This window comes from Athene noctua, chromosome 7 (genome assembly GCF_965140245.1).
Source record: "Athene noctua chromosome 7, bAthNoc1.hap1.1, whole genome shotgun sequence".
Classification (NCBI taxonomy): domain Eukaryota; kingdom Metazoa; phylum Chordata; class Aves; order Strigiformes; family Strigidae; genus Athene; species Athene noctua.
The window spans coordinates 498,089-519,522 of NC_134043.1; the positions used below are offsets into that span (position 1 = coordinate 498,089).

Sequence of the window (21,434 nt, forward strand, 5' to 3'; positions counted from 1 at the left end):
GAAGATGTAGATGAGATCTAAGGCAGAAATTCTCCCCTGTGAGGGGGGTGAGGCCCTGGCACAGGCTGCCCAGAGCAGCTGTGGCTGCCCCCTCCCTGGAAGGGCTCAAGGCCAGGTTGGACGGGGCTTTGGGCAACCTGGGCTGGTGGAAGGTGGCCCTGCCCGGCACAGGGGGCGGCACTGCATGGGCTCTGAGGTCTCTTCCCACCCAAACCACTCTGGGATTCTGTGAACTTAAAACCACCACAAATGCACTTCAAGCAAATGAGTTCTAATTAACATTTGGGACAAGCTAAGACAGCACAAGGCAAACTACTGTCTCAGACAATGAGAAGTGACTTAAGATCACTGTAGCTCAGATGATTGTGATTACTCATATCTCAGTAGCCTCCAGCACTAACATCCTTCGTATTGACATATTTAATATTAGTTTTAATATCACTAAGAAATTATTAGTGTTGCTACTGTCATCTTAAAATACTTTTGCAACTATTACTTTAGTCATGAAAACAATGATGCAAATTTCATCATGCTGCAGAAAATTTTCGCTGCAGAATGGAGGTTCTATGGGTACAAAATCTGTTGATATCAAGACAATATAATCTAATTCTCACCCTTTAAAAAAAAATATTAACATGGGACAATGTAAGAACACATACATCAAATGTCTGCATTCAGAGTTAATATCTTGGATCAAGTACTGATTTATCTAAAAGAAGTTCTGAAACAGAGACAGCAAAGCAGATTTGTTCTCAAGTTCAGATGCTATAATTTAGGTACTAAGCCAAGAAAGATGATGATTATTTCTAGTTCTCACAATGAAAGCCAAACTATCACTTCTCTCTTTGTGTTCTTTTTTTAAAAAAACCAAAAGAAATAAAAAAACTTTAGCTAGAATGTTTCTTTGTAAAACTGCAATTCCCCCCCCCCCGGTTTTTACAAATTAAGGTTGAACTTGATTTCAAACACAATTTTATTTTCCCTGTAGAGACTATCACTAAGATACACATCCATAAATGTGTTGCAGTTTTAAAATATATCACCACCTTGGTACTGACAACTGAAACCAAACTAAAAGTTTAAAAGCCATTCTTTAACAAAATACAATTAATCATACCAAATCTTTATGTGTAAATTTCTGTAACGCTGCACACAACTTTGCAGAATGTACAGAAAGGACTGGTTTTCAATGTTGTATCAGTTCTATGCTAGCTTTTCTTTTTTCAACAACAAACCTGCATTTCAAGTCTGATTTACAACAGCACATACATTCCAAGGGACACAGAATACCATAATGATGCTTCTGTTCCGTCCAATCAAATGAACCCTTCATATTCAGATTCTCACATTCTGATATACAAAATATAGTAGTAGTAATGTTAGTAATGCTAGGCAACACATTTTAGAAACAATTATGTGTTTTCCTGGCAATGCTGTAAGAAACAATGGTTAACTCCACACCGCACACTGGATTGCTGAATTGCTGAAAACAAGGCATGTACCTGTTCCTTTACAGAAGCTAAAATGGTAGTGGCAGTGGTCTCTGGTTCCATGCCTGGGCCTGTGGAAGTTTCCTGCGTTGTCTGCGGCAGCCCCTCCTCCACCATTGGGGTCTGCTCAGGGGCTGGCATTTTGCCTGCAATAACAATATTTTAAAATAGTTTACATTTTGAGCCAGTGACACTTAAAATTCAAGTTTTCAGGATTATAAATTCTCGTCTTTTTTCTAAAACCTCTCCAAACTTAACCAAATTAGCAGAGAACTTCGTACTATTAATATCAACCGATGTTGCGATTACAAATTGAGATGAGAATTACATACAGAACGTGAGGGCCTGGCAGAGGCAAGCAGGCAGCATGATGTTTAAAGACCATTTCTAAAACACTGTTTTGTGGTGGTTACTAAAAGTAGCAAAATCCAAGATGCATGAAAAATACTAGGGTTAAACACTAAGAACACCCAGGATCAGTAAAAGTGTGCCACATGTGTGGTTTGTAGCATAGAAGAATGACACGTAACAGCAAAATGCCTCACTGTTAGGAACAAACCATAGAACAGACTAATTATGCTAATAAAAAGTTAATGGGAATAATGGTTCTAGTGTTCTTTTTGCAAAAGAGGAAATTAAAACACTAGAGTTAAACCAATTGCCTTGAGCTATGGGTAGTGTGGAAAGGACTGACAGGATTAGTGTTCAAGAATCCCAAGCTTCATTATCATGGAGGCAGCACACTAACAATTCCAGCACATGTAGAAAAAGCAATTAATTTGTTTAACTACAGAAGTCACTATTAACTAATACTATAGTTATGAAGTGTGTTTAATACTTTGAAAATAGCAAGTAGGTGGTTTTCATGTAGCTTCTGCACATACACCACACTTTCATTTCCTTCAGAAAGGAGAAAATAAAGCTTGTGAGGTCTAGTGTTAAAAGTAGTCAATATTTCAGGTTCTCAGAACAAATTCACTCAATATTCCCAGAGGACACAAATATGAACAGCAGCTTCCTTCCCTTCATTTCATGAAGAGCAAGGAGCAGTTTACACCACAAACAGGCTCCAAGGCCAGGAACAGACCTGTAAGACCTCAGTCCTGACCTGTTTTAACCACAACCACCCCTTCACCACCTGCCTTTTAAATGCTGAGCCAGCACGAAGCCGGGCACACGCCATCCTAAAGTAACAACTACAAGGCCGGTGGCACTGCTGCAATGCTGCGCGAGTCTGCTTTGGCTGCCAGAGCAGCTGAGTTGGCCCTCAAGGGATTGCTTCTGCAATCGCCGTGCGGGACCACCCGCCCTCTCACAGAATCATCGAGGTTGGAAAAGCCCCTGAAGCTCCTCCAGCCCAACCATGACCCTCCCCGTGACCGTTCCCAACTCCCCCAGATCCCTCAGCGCTGGCTCAGCCCGACTCTTCAACCCCTCCAGGGATCCCGGGGACTCCCCCCTGCCCTGGGCAGCCCATTCCAACGCCCAACAGCCCCTTCTGCACAGAAATCCTTCCTCAGAGCCAGCCTGACCCTGCCCTGGGCAGCTTGAGGCCATTCCCTCGGGGCCTGGCGCTGGGGCCTTGGCTCCAGAGACTCATCCCCCCTCTCTGCCCCCTCCTGGCAGGGAGTTGCAGAGGGCCAGGAGGTCTCCCCTCAGCCTCCTCTTCTCCAGACTGAACCCCCCCAGTTCCCCCAGCCGCTCCCCAGCAGACCTGTGCTCCAGACCCTGCCCCAGCTCCGTTGCCCTTCTCTGGCCACGCTCGAGTCATTCAATGGCCTTTTTGGAGCGAGGGACCCACTCTCCGGACACTTTCTGCACTGGTGCCTGCAGGCAGAGGCCGAGTACAGACAGCACGCTGTGTTGTCAGAGGACCTCAACACTACTACAGGCAGCCTCAGGCAGAAGAGTGAAGTCCAGAAGAGAGATGATGTAAGAAAAAGTACTTTTGTCCCGCTTCACGCGCAGCGGCGTGCACGCCATGAGGGATGACTGCTGCTCAGGCCCATGAGCTGCTTCAAGTGCATGAGCAGGTGGTCTCCAGTTCCACCCTCCTGAAATAACATGGTCCATGTGCAGTTTCACTGAGAGGATCAAACACCTTCAGAGAAACTGAAGCGATGGGAGGCAGCGAGTCGTCATGGCAGTGACTGGGTGCAGGAGCCTGGTCACCCGCCTGCCTCCACCCCGCGGGGGAAGGAGCACATTAGAGCAGGGACCTAGCTCGGGGAAGGGCCTCTCCTGCCCGCAGCGACTGCCCCGTAAGGCGGGCCGAGCCTGGCTCAACAGCCCGTCCTCAGCTTTCGTTCATACCGCCTCCACCTTCTGGGACAAGGAAAAAGAAACTGCCCAGCCCCGCGCTGCCAGCGCTCTGGCGCCAGGACTGTGGCGGGAAATGCGAGCACGGAGGCCGGCGGTGCGAAGAGCAGCGCCTTCGCCTCCTCCCCTCGCCTTCTGACGGGACCGAACCACAAACATGGAAAAACAACGACTCCGCCGCTCTGTCCTGATCTCGAGAGATTTCAGCCCGCGGGTGTTTCTCCCTTCCCGCCCCGCTGCCAGCCTGGCCCCGGGGGCTGCTCTGCACACCCCCCCCGGCTGCACCACCGCGTCCTACCTCTGCCCGAGAGACCAGAAGACAAGTTGACTTTTTAACAACAAAAAAAGAAAAAAAAAAAAGAAAAAAGTAACAGCCATCCCTTCCACTGTGACTGTGTCATCCCCAAGAGACCTCAGCCTGCGCTGAAATGCCCGCGGGTGTGCAGCTCTGAAGGAGCCCAAGGTGGGCCTCCTGCAACTGCAGCAGAACTTACTCTGGGAGAACAAAGTGATGCTACATGCTGCTTTCGCCGTCCAAAGTACCACCAAATGAACAGCCAGCCCTACCTAGCTATTTTTGAAACAACATTTTTATTCATTTCAAGCTTGCAAATACAAAGGCTGCCAACACTGAGATTTTTCTAAGACAGCTGCAAGCCTGGCATACACCTAAAGCTTCAAGAACCCTTGTTTCTACAAGAACCAGCTAAATAGCATTCAGGGAAGCGAATAAAAACCATGCTCTCATAGTTACATGACAAGATTTTGAAAAGTCAAAGATGTAACTTTAAGGTCTTAGAAAATAAAAATATATTAAAGTTTTACTTGTAAAAAATCAACTCTATCATCAAGCTGTAACCACCCAAAGAATCACAGAATATGTGTTACAATTCCCTGGCTCATACGTGGGGTTTTTTTAAATCACTTTCCACAGTTCTTTTATGACTACAACTCAGTGTTTTCAGGTTTCTAAATGGACTGTTAAATTTGCAAGTATATCATGAAGTAATAAAACTACTCAGTCAAGTTCTTCATTTAGGAATCTTCGCTAAGTAATCAAAAGGCCAAATCTCAAAAACTCTCACAATTTACACATGAGCTTCTTCAGAAACGGGTGGCTTTCCTGTCCCTACATCCCAGTACTTCTTCACCTGCACAGTAACCAGGGGAGTGTCCATTCTGCTCTGGGACTTCCAGGTGGGAAGCATAAAATACAGTACAGTAATAAACAAAGCCAATCTTTAAATAAAAAAGGCAGCACTGAATTCTCAATTATGCAGAATTAGGCATGTCTGTGGCTTTAAAGCAAGTCAATGTTTAGCTGTGCTGTGGTTTAAGCCCGTGCGGCGGCTCAGCCCCACACAGCCGGTCTCTCCCTCCCGTGGGGTGGGGAGAGAATCGAGGGGCAGGAGTGTGAAAACTCATGGGTTGAGGTAAAGGCAGTTGAATGGAGAAAGCAAAAGCTGCAGTGCAGGCCAGGCCAGAGGAGGAATTCATTCCCCGCTCCCTGGGGCTTCGCCATGCGGGACGGTGGCTTGGAAAGGCAAAAGCCTTCACTCGGAACAGCCGCCCGCCCTTCCTCCGCCTTTCCACCAGCTTTTATTGCTGAGCACGATGGTGTGGGGCAGCCCCCGGGTCGGTGGGGTTCCCTGTCCCGGCTGTGCCCCCTCCCCGGGGCTGCTGGCTGGCAGGGCAGGGCGAGGAGCAGAACAGCCCCGAGGCCGGGACTAGCAGAGCCCTGGGGGAGCAGCGCTGCTGCGCTCCCTGATCCCTGCACAGCGCCCTGCGAGCTACTATGGAAAAGAATTAAACTCTATCCCAGCCCAAACCAGTACAACATGCCATCATGGTCATACCTCTACATTTCCAGTTCTTTCCAAAGGTTTAACTACAGTTTACAAATGATAAGTTATGAGATACCTTAAAACACAAAAATCAGTGCAATATTTATTCCATCAAGCAAAGGAGACTTCTTAATTTTCTTTCCTTTAAGACCTGCCAGGAAGAGAAGCACAGCTTTTGTTTTGGGTTTTTTTTTTTTACTTAGTTCAAAAAAAACACTTGGTTTTTTGAAGCTTCCATCTATGATGTTCCACAAAAGTACTATAAAAATGTACTTCTAAGTGATGACTTTCAAAGTATATTGTCTAAATGAATGTTTAAAACTGGACCAGTTAAAAACCTCTACAAAAATACGATAATGATCACAGATGTCAAGACAATCTCAGTTTGTCCTTTCCATAATTTTATCTGTCACTCTCTTCTCACCTCAACACTGTGAAATAACTCTTCATCCTATTTGTAGTAAATTTCTGAACAAACCAGTCAGGAAAAATGTACATCTGAACTAGTTGGAAAGTATGGTAATTTGCTTGAACAGAAAATATGCTGAATGCTGAGTCTCTAATAATACCACTCAGATGAAAACCAATCAAATTAATTATTAATGAAGATGTCAGTGTTAAATGTGTATCTCGGTGTTAAGAGGTGTAATTAGAGAGCTGTACCTTTACACACAGGCAGTTGTTTTAACTGCTGTTCTTCCAATTAACACACTTCTTGGCAAAGTTACTGATGTTCTAATCTCGATCTCAAGATTAGACAACTGTTGGCTTTGATCCTACACACACTTACGTAGGTACTTCAGGTAACGCAAACGCGCAGGCTCGTTGTGGCCGGGAAGCAGTGAGGCGCAGAGCCGGGCTGACGCTGTGCAGCTGAGGACAGGACGGGCCCAGCCTTGCCGAGGACCCCGGCCCCACCACCACGCCCCTGTCCAGGCACACTGTTTGAGGACAGGAACTCACAAAGTCAGTTTAGAGTCTCATATTCACCTTACGGGAACAGGAAACATCAAATGCAGGATTCAAGAGCGCCTTAAAATCAGGTGCAGGTAAAAGTAGTTCATAAGAAAACCTCTTTCTTCCTTAGGCAAGACTGGGATTAACTGGGTGAAGATACTCCCTGAACTTAGTTGTGTTACTCGCTCCTTTGGGTATGGATAACTGATTCACTGTTGGAAAACAAACCACTAGACTTCATCTCTCAAAAAAAAAAAATTAAGTTTGTCATTATTTTGCTGCCTCTTGCGTCATGGCCCAGCAGTTAGATGTCACCCAGAATGGGAGACATTGGTCCTACATCTTTCCCCACTGGTCCAAATCCTCATCTCCTACAACCCTTCGGTGCCGTATCACAGCAGCTAAACCCCAGTCAGGGTGAGTGTGGGGCTGCTCTCTACAAACCTTCCGCACTGATGAACCAGGCAATGCACGCTGGGACCACTTACAGAGGCACCTCAAGGCTTCCTGTATTCCAGCTCTTTCCATTCTTAAATTGCTTCTGCACATTAAAGATACCGTCATCTGTGTAACCACAATGACAACTCAGAAAACATACTTTACTGTTCTACTGCTCTGTGCAATGCATTTCAACACACCTTATTCACATCTCAAAATTTCTGAATATGAGAGAAAAGTACACAGATTTAATTTCTCTGCTATAGCAAACAATGCATGAGAACTGAAAGATTTAAATGTTTTGAGATGATTTTTTGGTGGATGTTGCAGAATTACAGATTTGTGAATGGTGTAAATGGTTCTAGTATAGCTCAACAGTGCAGTGAGACCCTTGGAAACTTCTGGGGCAGATTAACAGCAGATGAGGAGAACAGTAAGAATTTGCTACCATTTTCTGTGGATTTCAGTCTCCGATAAAGAGAATGTATATTTAATCATTTAAATATTTTTTTCAGAAAAATTTTTAAATGCTTCGTCTTGTAGAATACATCGAGAAAATTCTTAACTTTTATTCTGAATTGCAAAATTCTCTCTATAAAAGCAAAGGCCAAAAGAGCAGAAGCAGCGACAATCTAGCTCTAGGCTGGCCTGCATCTGCATTTCCAAACTAGACACAAACGTGCAAGGAAAATGAATCTGTTCAATTTGATGCCTCTGGTCTGAAATACCCTACAATAATTCTGGAAACAGCGGCTTTTCCATCCCCTCTACAGTGGCGGCTCACTCAAACGGTTTCATGCAGTAAGTGGGATCAGAGCAAACGGAGCCATCAAAGAGCGAGCTGCCAGTGCAACACGGCGGCGGCACGGCCCAGCTCTCGAGGCGACGGCGGGGATTTGCCCGAGTAAACCACTGCAGAGGCCACTTGAACTGCCTCTGCAGAGGCCACCTACTGCCTCCACCACACACAATTTGCTTGTTTTCATCTAGCATGCAAAAGCCCCGCCTCCTAAAATCCTCCCAGATGTTCTCCCTTTGCACAAAGGCAGCAGACTTCTTGGCACCCCAGCACTGATGATGGGGCAGATTCACCAGTTTTCTTTGGCGGCTGCCAACCCTGGCTTTGGTACTGGGCCTCTAAGCATGCAGTGAGCTGCAGGTTGCCAAAACGGGTAATGCTTTCTTTTGTGTCTGATCAAATGGTCAAACAGCTGCAAAGCAAATCCCTTCAGTGAGTTCATCTGACACAAAGCTAGGCTTTTTTGGGGGGAGGTGGGGGTGTATTTTTCTGAACCAGCCAATCTTGCAGCCATATAATCACCCATGCAAGGAAGGAACAAGAACACACAGTTGAGAAGGAGAGAAGAAATATGAGAAATCACTAAACTGAAGGTAGGAAACCATGCTTTAAACTCTTTATTCTTGTTAGTCTCTACTCCCCACCTTCTCCTGCTATTTTCTTAGAGATACCCAGGCAGTTTTGCCAGCACCGAGCAATCTCTCTCCCGTAGCACAGGCCCAGGGAGAAGCCAGACCTCTCCAGGCTGCCTGCGAGACAGAAAAAGCAGCGTGTTTCACAGCTTCCTACTCCCTTCCCCTTGTATTCCACTCACATTCCTTACACAGGTGTAAGGAGGTGAGTGGAAGGAGTAATTTCTCCCAAATTTTCTCCATACCCATGTTCCCCGTTTCTGAACCTCTCATCACTGACCTGAAGCCAGTAAAAAGTCCCCAGAGTAATTCGTGCTGAAGAGGCAATGCAATTCCTACCTGCACTGTCAGCTAGGATAGGAGAGACTGCATCGAGTTCAGGAGGGAAACACCAGAAAATCAGCAAGCAAGACGTCATCACTAAAAACCCTGGTATTTATCTAGCTACAAGATTAACTCCAATGACAGGAGTAAATCACCAAGGACATCAGAGAGATACTCATTAGGACAAAAGAAAAAAGCTCCAATAAACTAAAATCAGCTGGCTGGGACCCTGACATGTTATTTATTATACAACTAGGTTATTCTTATAAATCTACACTTAAACAACAAGGCACATCTTGGCTCTCAGCCAAAGACTCTTATTTTTCATCCTTTACAGTATATGTGATAGTCAAAACCAAAACAAGACTTACTACCTTTCTACTGTTTTCAGATGAAGACATGATTAAAATTTATCTGATTTTTGAGTTACTTCACAGACATGTCAGTACACTTCTAGGTAAGAGCAGTTACCATTAGCTCCATCCTGCTGCAAGGACGGAGTGTTGCTCACCTGCAAACTAGGCAGCAACTGACCTCCTCAAGCTTGGTGTAACCAAGTGACTGAACTACGACAAACTCTGTATTATGTCTACTAGCTTATAGTCATGTAAAAGACAGCAGATGACAACTCATCCACTTGTGAAGATGATGCAAGCAATAAAAAATTAATTATGTAAAAGATGGCTCAAACATTTACATGAAAAATAGGTTTTAAATTTTCCAGATGCAGTAGGTCAAGATACTTCAAATATCACACTATAGGCTAAACTTTCTGTTAAGATAGCACTTTTCTTTATGGACATTAGTAGTGCAGAAGTTGTGTTCACATGGACTCAAGGATGAAACCAGGGAAGTAAATACATTATCTGATGAAAACGTGGAAGAAACAGACTTCTGTAATGACAGGATTAAAAAAAAATAAAATCTCCCTGCACAACTGTTCAGACTGATTCCCACAGTAACAAAAGAAACCTCCATGCAACTGAGATGCTGCCTGAGAAATGAGGGAGATGCCTTCTGCTGTTCTGCTGCTACAGTTAGTGTCGTCCTCACCCCTTTCTCTTTTCAGGATACGTTTTTCCCCTCTCTAATTTTAAAATGTTTTCAATTTAAATACATGCAGGTTCTAAAGCCATTTGGTGCTATGTCCTTTTTAGAATGTTAAAAATTATTGCCCCAGCTTTTGGATAAATGTATCTTTGTTACAGCTTCTAGTAAAAAACAGACTTTTTTTTTTTGCCGATGGCTACATACTTTAACTCCGCTCTAGTAAGTAGGCAAGATTCTACATCCGCAAATATCCAGTTGCAACACGCTCACAAGATTAATATTTTTTATAGCTTTCAAACCAAGCATTCACCAGAAGAGATCAGGCAGGTATAGCAAGACGACCATTTTGAATAAAGTCATATTTATGATCATATCCTTCAAGGCCCGAGGCACCATTTGTGGCTCACCTTAAAAAAGGAGAATCTTTGTCAGCCGAAGGCTGCCTGGAGAGTGTTCACGCTTCACAAATGTATGAAGCACTTGGCAACAAATAAAGATTTCAGTGGTTTAAGTCAACAAGGCTCCGTGCCTCAAAGACAAGCCAAACGACAGACCCCGCCTCTGGACCCTTCCCTTGGACCATCCCAAGCCTGCCTTGCTCTGGTGTGCTGATGCATGCGAAGCCACGGCCATTCAGAACACCCGCACCAGAGCCAGGGCTCAACACCAGCTCGGCAGATCTGTGGAGGGATAAAGCCCAGGCGTACCCTGGTGCAGACGGAGGGGCAGGAGGGGTATGTACCATCACAGAAGGATTTTACATTTTCCAAACAGACTGTCAAGTGACAAAGAAATTCATCAGTTAAGCATTCAACCATTCATAGAAGGATAACTTCTTAGTTTGGTGTTGGAAAACTCTCAGTTTGGGGTACGACATCATTCAGACCAAACGTGCCTGAACACCACAAGAACTGCAGCAGGCGGGGGGTGGCAGTGCCCGGTGCTGTGCAGTGCCGCTCCCACCGCCCGGGACCTGCAGGAGCTCCAGGCTGAGCCGTCTTCCCCCTCGCACCTGAAAACGCCTATGAACAGGCCAACAGGAGCTAAATGAGAATAGCTGTACGTAAAGATACAAACACTACCAAGCAGAACAAGACCTGCAGCTGCTATTCAATTTCCACTTACATCTTCTCCTAGCCCTGTAAAATTATTACTGAAGTATTACTCTACACATTATTGCGAGATACTATGCACACTAACTGTAGGCAGATGTATTTCAACTGGAAGCATTATAAAACCAGATTTATTTTGTGTGTCTTTACAAACACATGCATCTCGATTTTGTCATATAATCTACTAGAAAAAAATTATATAAACAATTTTCCCAAAAATAAAGATTAACAGCTACAACCACAGCTTTGAAAGACAGCTGAAGAGCTGCAGACTTCCATAGCTCCCTCTGTTTTGCCAGTGCAAGTTTTTGCGGGATGTGGTGTAACTTGTACTGCTGCGGCTGTCTGGAACTAGGCACTCCCAGCCCCCTGTCACATCCTGCCTTTAAAAACCAGTCGCACTCACAACACAGACACCCGTATTTTTACTGACACAGCAGTCTCCATCTCTGCACTGAGAACTGGGGTTCAGCAACGAGCGACCAATGGGCAGCAGCTTAAATTAGGTTTAGCAGGGAGAAAAATCCAACTATGCCCTTGCAAAATTTAGAAACTGATGATGTTGAAACTTCTGCTTTTACTCGGGACACCTTTATAAGTTCTTTAATGAAACCTGGGGTTGTTCCTGCTCTAATGACTACTACAAAAATGTCCAATTCTTGCACACCATAGATTGGGGATTACCACTGTTCTCTAATAAACATGGCTATGGATTAGCAAAAGGTTTAAACTAAAATGAAATTTTATCAGTTACTAAACTGTAGTTTACTCTTCGTTTTGCTCTGACACTGAACCGCACAGGAAAACTCAGTTTGCTGCTAAGAATGTTCTACATGCAAACTTCTTATTTAAGCAAATGGAGCACTCTCTTCTGTTCTCCAAGCCAGAAGCTAAGAAAAGCTGCATGTAGTAGCAAACTCTACATGAACTAGATAACAAACATCTGGCTTTTAAGGCCAAAATTACCAATACTTCAAACAGTTCTCCAATCTCCCAAACAAAGAAGTATCATTGGTATTATTTTCCTGCGGTATATTTGAGCTCGTTTGCCCCTAAAAACTTTAAATACTATTAGTAGGATTACACATAACTCTTGTATATAGAATTTAGTATTTCTACTAATACTTTAGAAAGAGATGAGGAGCTGCAAAGCACCAAAATTTACAAGTGACATTATGATTAGAGGAGATCAAAGACAGCTGAGTAGCTTGATGAAAACTGTCAAGCAAAGTGAATGAGCTTATGCTGATAAACACAAAATCATGTGAACTGTTCCTATCAAAGTGATCCATATGCCTTCCCATAGAAGGGGGTGGATGGTAGCAGCCAAACTATAAAGCTAGACACACTTAGGTTAAAACGTTTGGTACATTAAATGATGTCAATAATTTTAACCACACTCTGAAATAGATGCCCACAGTGCAAAACATAGAGAATTCAGTATACAGCAACAAGAAAACTCAGAGGGATAGAAAACTATATACTGAAGCAATGAAGATTAAGTGTGGAAATGGTCAAAAAGGGAAACAAATACTGAATGATGGCAAATGGTTCAGGTATTTTACTGATGCTCAGTTAAAACAAGCAGCTCTCAGGTGGGTATTCACAGGCTTCCTGCTGTGTGGAAGTACTGTGCCATGATGATGCCAAAATGCCATTTTCTTCTCTCAGTGATAAACATTTCTTCCTATAAAATCTGCAGGCGTACAGTTTTGATATAAACCATTGCCATTTCATGACAAAGTTTACCAGTTGGAGACGCAATTTAGATAGCTATCCTGCCTCCGTTCCTGGATGACTGGAAATATGACTCAAATGTATTTTAAAAGCTCAAATTCAAAGTTTCAAAAGAATCTCAAATACCAGTGACATCATCATCATTCTTATTTGTAACTCCCTGCCCCATATTCTAGTCTAATACTAATTTCTGAGCAGGGAAAATTAACCATACCAAAACCTGTAACAGGCACTAGAACTTCAAGTGTTAAGAAACAGTGTGGATTTGTCAACAGGAGATTATATCAAATCTACCTAATTTTGGTCTATGACAAGAGCATTAGAAGAAATAGATCCTGAATGTAAAGCTTCTGACACTGCACGTGGCCTTCTGACAAGCAGCTGAAATAGCACAGGGGAAAAGAGGTAAGCAGTCCGAGTTGTTAGGGAGCTGCAGTCCAAGCAGCAGTGCGCAGTTCACTCGCATCGGAAGGAGGCCTGAGACGGGGCTGTGACGGGTCCTGCCCGGACAGGGCCACCGGGGACACAGGGAACACCAGCACCACTGCGAGGGCTGGGGCAGGGCAGGGAACACACCCGCCCTGAGTGGCCACACCAGCCTTCAGAGATCGCCAGCTGGAGGAGAACCTACCGAGAAACAAACGCCACGCTCGGGGCATCTGATCCCAACTCAAACGGAAGGCTGGAGCTGGCCTGTCCGTCCCAGCAGTACCCCCTGGCTTCGTGTTACCTCCACACACACCATCCTGCCCGCCCGTGTTCACGCTCACCAGAGCTACAAAGACCATCAAGTCCCCCGCTGAAGCAGGAACAAACACCGTGCAGAGGACAACTAACACGACAAGGCTCTGTGGGAAACATGAAGTTGGGGTGCCGGCAATCAAAGCACACTTTCCTGTGACAAAGAAGGAGGGGAGAGCTACCTCCTTTATCACTCCTGCTCATTTTCCATTGCCCGTTGCACTGAAATGCACAATCTTCCCAGGCTGCTTAGCGAAAAAGGATATCCAGCCCTGTGCACCCAATTCACGCTGGATCCGTTGAAAAGCCAGAAGAGAGCAGCCAAAGCTGTGCAAGTTTTATGTGGGAGTTGCCTGTGTTTGGATATGAAACAGAGGCTATGGGGAAAAGTGATAACAGCTGAAATACTGAAGTCACTGCAGGAAAGACAAAAACAAGAATCAAGGATAACATTTAAAAGTGCCTGCTATCTTCTGGTCAGGTGTCATACAATAACTGTCCATTATTTAAGTGTTACTGTCTCTTCTAAATGGGATACTGGGGTGCTCTTCCCCCCTTCCAAATTCAAACAAACTTTGTTTTTTAGATATTTTCATAACTACAGATAATGGAAAAAATTAAAAAATTAAATGCTCACAGTTATCATTTAGGTATGCCTGACAACTAATACTGAGATATTTAAACAAGCAACCCTATGACCAGAGAAGTTACAAACTCAATCAGTTATTTTCACCGTGCTTCAACATAAAGCTCAAAATGAGGGGTTTAAAACAGCTATCAAAAGCAAATCCTCTCAATAACATGAAGTAGTTGAAAAATTACACAATTTTAAGTCTTAAAAAACACAAGAATTAATTACTGGTTTAGGGGATTTCCACTTTCAAAACAGAGAAAGCCTGCTCTTGCTTGCACCATGCAAGTCCAGGAAAACGTCGATGTAATAACTCAGGAAATACACTCATGGATGACAACAGCAGAAAAGAATGCACTTCCAGAACTTGCAAGATTGCTATTTCATATAACGCTTAAGCAATAATTGTAGTTAGAAGCATGTCTTTCCATTTTTAGAATGTCTTACTTAAGCTTCACAGCAATATATATGATTTCAGATAGGTGATATCGAACTGAACTTTCTGAGCACTGGAAAGTAAGGAAGAGGAAGCAGCTGAGCGCCGGGCAGGAAAGCACCCAGAGCCAAACACAGCCCGAGCACCATCAGCAGAATAAAGTACTAAACCCAGTCCTATTTGAAAGGGAGGACTCAACAAGAAACACCCGTATTATCATACTGCTGGAATTGAAAATACGTTACACACATCACTTATGCTATCTAAAAATGCAACGCTTCGGCAAGGTGCTTTAAGTCAGTTGCTAGTCACCTTTTCAGTATCACAGACAGCAGGATAAAATACAGATGTTAACAGGATATCTATCACCTAACTGCATTCTGACGTTCCCTTTGTGAAAGACCACTTCAAATCCAAAAATTTTAAAATGGAGCTTTTCAGCAAAGGCACTAAAGAGGTTCCACAGAGTGTTCAACGTGTTTTTTCGTTCTCTTTTAAAGCTCACCTAGTACATTCTCTATTAGCTCAGTTCTCATATGACCAGACAGGTAAAGCTGCAAATACCAGAGCAAATGTTAACATGCCCAGCAAAGGAGGGGCAAAAACAGGCTCAAAAAATCTACATTACATTTCTCTTGTTTAAGGGAAGTGTGTAACACTCCACTTCTTTTGTCAAACAAAAGCACAATAAAAACTTAATGAAAAATGCCTGCATTACACAGCGTGCATATAATTATTTCTTAAAATAACACTTTTAAAGAAGTTGCTTCCTTACAATGGCAAGCAGAGTCTGTAATTTGTTTTTCTACAGTAATGCTGCTGGTTAACTCCAAGTGACTCTCCACACACCTTCTGATGAACATTAAAATCTTTTTCTATAGGTTTTAAAAATAGACTTCAGTGAGGCTATTAATGCAGACTTCAGGACAACATGTCCAAATAAAGCAGGTAAACACACACACTCACATACTACCTTGTCCCACTTTCATCCAGTTTTAAAACTGCTGCTGTTGTTGCTTGTCAACATCCTCCTGTCGAGCCACAGGAAGGATATGCCCAGCAATTTTGTCAGATACATGGAATAAGCCAGAAGTCCCTTAACCTGTTGTTTGCGGTCACCCTAAAAGGTAACACTGACTTGCAAGGGAACCGATGGAGTAACACACCCGTGCTGCTGGGGAGCTCCTGCCCTCGGCGGCGTGCAGCAGTGCGCAGGGATCCGAGTGACGCTGGCGTTCGACACGGGCCAGCCGCCGCCAGACAAAGCAGTGGTGCAGAGAAATGCAGACACAGAGCCACCACTGTGAGCCCAGGACAACCACTCTGCCCGGGGACGGCGGGAGGGCCGGGGCACGGCATGCTGCGCTTCAGGGGTCGGGCACGGCCACGGGGCTGAGGCCCACGCCAGGGAGACAGCCCTCCGCTCCGAGGAGCCAGCTCTAATTCTTTCCAAGCCAAGGTCACCACCATCACTGCTCCTGTCCTCAACAGGAATTAGGAATATAAAGCATTTAAATGAAGGAGAATGTAGTAAAGCTGAGACTGGACAAAGCTCTGATACGAGGTTGGTTACTTGTTCCCCACTTGTCACCAGGAAACACCTCACAGGGGTGGGCCAAGTCTTTAGGCCTCATTATCCCCAAGTAAGTCTTCATGAAAGTGAATTCACACTTTATTTACTGGAATGGCAATGCGAACTTCAGGTTTCACACTGAATTGTAAAGATCTGATGATTTAACCCCCCTAATGACCTATTTGCAAAAGATGGACAGACATGCATCCATGCCAAGCATACCACACTCAAAGCTACAAACTCTCAACACCCACCAAAAAAATAAACTGTTGATTTAGCGTCTTCACAACAGACATTTCTGGTATTTCCTATTTATTAGTTATACAAATGTAATCCATTGGTGAATTGTAAGACCCACTGACCAAAGCAAAATTCAAAAGATAGGAATAGTCATGTTACCAGCTTTCAACTTCAGAGAGAGGTCACGTCTCTGGAGCCTATTCATTTCCGTAACTGGTGCTCCTTCACATGAAAAAGGCCAGAGTTTAAAGCATAACCATTAATGCTTTTGGTGCATCTCCAACAGCAGAGAAGAGATAGCTGCTGGCAGTGGCCACTCAAACTTTGGGGTGGAAGCTCCATTAGAAACAAATATGGCTAGAATCTTGGTCCTGTAAGACCCAGCTCTGCTAGACACTGATTGATGCATGAACAATCATCACAATGGTGGGCCACAGGTATTAATTTCATGCCTGACAAACAAGCAATTAAACCAACAAAAATGTTTATTTACTCAGCAAACCCAAACCTAAAAGACAAGAATAAAAAAAAAAGCCACTTGCTGAAACAGCCATGGACCACATTGCTGCGGACCGATTTAAATTTTACATGGAAGGATAATTTAAGTAGTCAGACCTAACAGCAGCCATCGATTGGAGAAGAACAAATCTTATGAAACAATGTGGTGATATCAACCAGCTGAGATCAGCAGGGCTGCCTGATGGCAGTGCTACCAGACGAACATGTGCCTACCCAAAGGGGTGGAAGGGCTGACAGAGACAAGCACACAGCCTACATCTAAGCCAGAGAAGAATTACTTCTCTGGGAAGCACACCTGCTCTGAGAGACACAAGTGAAAAAGCTGAGCACCCTAAGGGGAGAGGAGAAATCTACACATCCATTTATTTTGAGAACTGTTGTTTTCCAAGTCAAATAAAAGTGAAATTACGTGAAAGTTACAGACAATCAAGCCAAACAAGACTTGGCTAAAGGAGCAAAGAAATTACAAAAATAACGAAAACATTTGTCTGAAGAGAAAACACAGTCAGGTAATACCCAAGACAGACAGACAAAGCTAAACATGGTCTCTCTTTTCAAATGATCATGATTATGGGTTCAGCCTCTTTATGGGAAGGAAGAAAAAAAAGTAGTGTTAATGAAAAGCTCCATCTGGAAAGAAGTTTCTCCACTAGGAATTCCCTTGTAATTGATCGTGTCTAACACTGCCAAAACAATGGGCCTTCACACGTCCTGCAAAGCCGTGGGGGTCTGGTAGGTAGGAAGGGCTCGGGGCACTAAGCACCCACGTTCCTATGGAAGACCTCCAGCAGTGAATCTTGCTGCTGCTCTTTACCCAAGCCACAGGTGGTGACCAGCGACTTTCTGTAACAGGCAATAAGGTCGTCACAAACAAGTGACTGGTGAGAATATGGACTCACTAGTTATTCCTGTGAGATGGCTACAGGCACATGCTGCTGTAGAATACATCAAAATTACACTTCCAGCAGAGATTCTAAACTGCTGCTTCTATTGTAATGAAATGCAAGTTAACTTGGTGCCTGGCACTGGTCTTGTTTCTCACATTTGCAGCTGGTTGTGCAGGTCTGACAGAATTCAAAGGCTGTCATGATGACAAAAGGACCAAACCCTCCTTTTTGACAGGCAGAAACCCTGCAAAACAGAGACCAGGGAGGGATCACTCACCAATTACTGTCACAGGCAAAACAAACTCCACTGGGGGAAATTAGTTTAATTTATTACCAATCAAATCAGAGTAGGGCAAAAATAAAACCAAACCTTAAAACACCTTCCCCCCATCCCTCCCTTCTTCCCAGGCTTAACTTTACTCCCGACTTCTCTCCCTCCTGCCCCCAGCAGCGCAGGGGGCAGGGATGGGGGCTGTGGTCAGTTCATCACCCCTTGTCTCTGCTGCTCCTTCCTCCTCGGGGGGAGGACTCCTCACACTCGTCCCCTGCGTCTACAAATTCTATGAGTACTTGGGGGAAAAACGAGGATAAGGAGACATCCGAGAAAATGCCAAATAAGTCTTAAGTGACCATAAAGAAATTTATCTCTGTAACTATAAATTAGAAAATTTCTCAGTGTAACAAACATAATGGAAATGTGAAAAAAATGTACAGGATATATCACTTGAGAACAGAATTACTGGTGGCTATTTTCTTCACTGTTGTAACTGCACTGTTAGGATCCTCAGAGTGGATTCCTATCATATTGGCATACTCAATTTATTTTTTATTTATACAAATAAAATCATATCTACCATAAGGGAATTCAAACTACTTCAATCACACAGTTAAACCAGCAAGAAGTAGCCAGCTCCTCTGGGATGTGTTTATAATCAGTTTTGCTTTGATTCATATCCTGCTGGCATCTCTGCAACTGGAAAATGTTAAGGTCAAATCAAGGTGATTTGCTTGCTTTCCTTCTGTGGTAGGGCCATTTCAATTAGGGCTCTTGTAGAAAATATGCACAAATATCTCCATGCAGTAGCTGAACTTATTAATAATCAAAGCTATTACTACATTTAGCATCCACCCGTGGCACTCTAACGCCCAGCACATCTGGACATCCACGGGATTTTCAGAACCAGGCATTCAGGTTCCACCACGTTTAACAGTACAAACTGGCATCTGAAAACAATTAGTTCAGGCCACTGCGACCCCGCCTGCTAGTTTTATGGGAAGACTTCATGTTCTGGTCTAAGTTCACCTGGGATTAAACGGGGATCTGATCCTGTCCGTTCAGCTGAGAGCTGGTCAAGGCCGTAGCTGCTCTACCAATCCCCAGCGAGCAGCACGGGAAAAATCTGCACAGTTGTAGTTGTGTCATGATAAATAACTTACTTGGGGGAGGTGCTGAACGTCCCCTACCCAAGTAAATCACCATTCTGTTTGAAGATAACACACAAACCTACACATAAATCCTACACTGCGGCAAGTTTGACAGACACATACTCTTTCATCTAGATGAAGAAATGCTCTTGACGTTGGCCAGGGGAGAGGCAGCCACTGCATCTCCCAATACCTGCTTGGAGGTAAAAAAGGCAAAACGGAAATAAAGTCAGGCATTAGCACCACATCATCCCATCTTACTAGGTCCATGTTCAGTGTACCGGACAAGATTAATTACACTGGACACTAGCTCTACCGTCAAGGAAAAGCTGAGGGGAAAGCTAATGTGCACTTAAAACCAAAAAGGTGGCTTGTGTTTGTACACCTACGAAGTCGTACATTTACAAATTTAACATCCCGAGTCAACATCACACCAGACTGCTTCACATTCATATTAAAAAAATACACTGGCAAGAAGTCTCAACTGTCCATCAGTAAGGTCTTTGAAAGGCAAACTAGGTCACCAATACTACTGCAAAGATAGCTGCTCCTCCACACATGATACAGGAGACCATGAAATGCATTAAAAATGAGAAAGCATTACATTTCAAAAAATAGCATAACCTCAATTATCAGCACTGCCTTCAGCTTGGACTGTCCTGTTTCAAACAGAGACTGAAAAAGTACAAATATCCGATGTGTGCAGCAAATCCAGCTACCCCTAAGAACTTCAGCAAAGCGACTGCATCAGACTAGAGATCCATCCAGCACGATGACCCCGGCTGACCATGGCCTGGAGCAGATGCCTGAGGAGAAGGGCCCGCAGCTCTGCATCCCCGGGCTTCTCGCCCAGGCACCACGAGGAAACAGGCCAGCTCTACAAACAAGACCCCTTCCAATCCTGAATGACTAGATTCAGCTGAATTACAGGAATTTAATGGTAAAGCAGATAAGAAGTCCCAACTTACACTATCTTATAAAAAGCTGTATAAAATGAAGGAGAAATACTCTGAAGAAACACAGAATATTAGCTGTTTCCCAGGGTTTTTTTCCCCATATTCTGTAAAGAACCTTATTTTAAAACCTTTAAATACTAATGCCAGATTCTTGCAACAACATATGCTGAAGAACAGTAGTTATCCATCTGTTGTCTGGAACCAAAACTTGACTCTGAAATACAGGCCAAGCAAGCTTAAGAGTTCTGAATTTCAACAAACTGTACTCTTCCAAAAGGATTTTCACTGATGCCTTAGCTTAAGAAATTATAAAAGCCACTGACAAGGGTAAATATAAAAGACAGTAGCATGATGGCAAGCTTGAGAAAATAAAAGTTGTAAAAATTAAGAAAGTTAAGAAGATTGTGTAGTTATCACAGCTACATCTTCGCTCTCCTTGTTTGAGGCCGTTCTAAATTGCCAGAGCAGAGGCTCTGCAGTTGGTTGTTAATCAGTTAATGAACGTTAGTAGGATGACATTGCAGAGGTTTCACGCACTCAGTATTTATTCTTACGGGAGGCAAAAGGACACACCACACTTGGATTTCTACAATTAGAAGGCATTTTTGCACCAAGATAAAAATCTGTAGCCTGGCTGTAATTCTGTACTACATGCAAATTATTTGAGTCAGCTACAGGCTATTTTTAAGTTTGGGGACCAAAGGGAAGGCAGCCTCCCTGAGATACCAGGCAAGGAGGGAAAGAGTGGGGATGGAGCTTGTGCAGCAGCATACCCTGTCCCTCCTTCCTCCAACATGTTTAACTTTGCCCATCTAAAGACTTGGAAGTGAGACAGACACGTCAAATATTTTGAAAGAGAAGCCTAAGCAGGCAGGCGGCTGTTTGCCACGCAGAGACAGTAACATGCTGTTACCAGCTGCCTCTTTCCAGTGAACCTGGGGAAGAAGTCTGCTTCGGATCATACAGAACCAATTATTAGCTCCAAGAGAAGCATGGAATACCGAAGCAGCTACCTGCTCAGTGTTGGTAGCTCTTGGTTTTGTAAGAAAAAAATTCCATACAAGTAAAAGAACGCATTCAACTGTTGGACTGTAAGGTGAAGTATTTCTGAGCTGCTCCTCTGATCACCAAACGTGACCGAAGGAGGTGCTGTTAGAAGTTTTCACCCACTGACATTCCTCTGAAGCATGATCAATCTCAGCTGCCACTCACAGGAAAAGATAACGCTTATGCCTCCAAATGCAGAAAGCATCTGCACAGCAAGGTACTTTGTTTTCACAATACTCAATCATAACACACAAGTTTGAGAACAATCAATGTAGAA

At 43.8% G+C, this 21,434-nt stretch overlaps 1 protein-coding gene across 3 annotated transcripts in view; it reads right to left on the reverse strand.

Moving 5' to 3' along the window:
• Positions 1-18,028, reverse strand: part of PKP4 (plakophilin 4) — an 84,534-nt gene extending 66,506 nt beyond the window's left edge. For 2 of the 3 annotated variants that reach the window (XM_074911411.1, XM_074911410.1), the window contains exons 1-2: positions 17,742-18,028; positions 1,503-1,636 (exon numbers count right to left, since the gene is read on the reverse strand). In XM_074911411.1, coding sequence (XP_074767512.1) covers positions 1,503-1,636; positions 17,742-17,790 — 183 coding nt within the window. In that variant the 5' untranslated portion in view covers positions 17,791-18,028. The remainder of the gene's footprint in view (positions 1-1,502; positions 1,637-17,741) is intronic. The other variant, XM_074911409.1, reaches the window with a different exon arrangement.
• Positions 18,029-21,434: the final 3,406 nt, after the last annotated feature.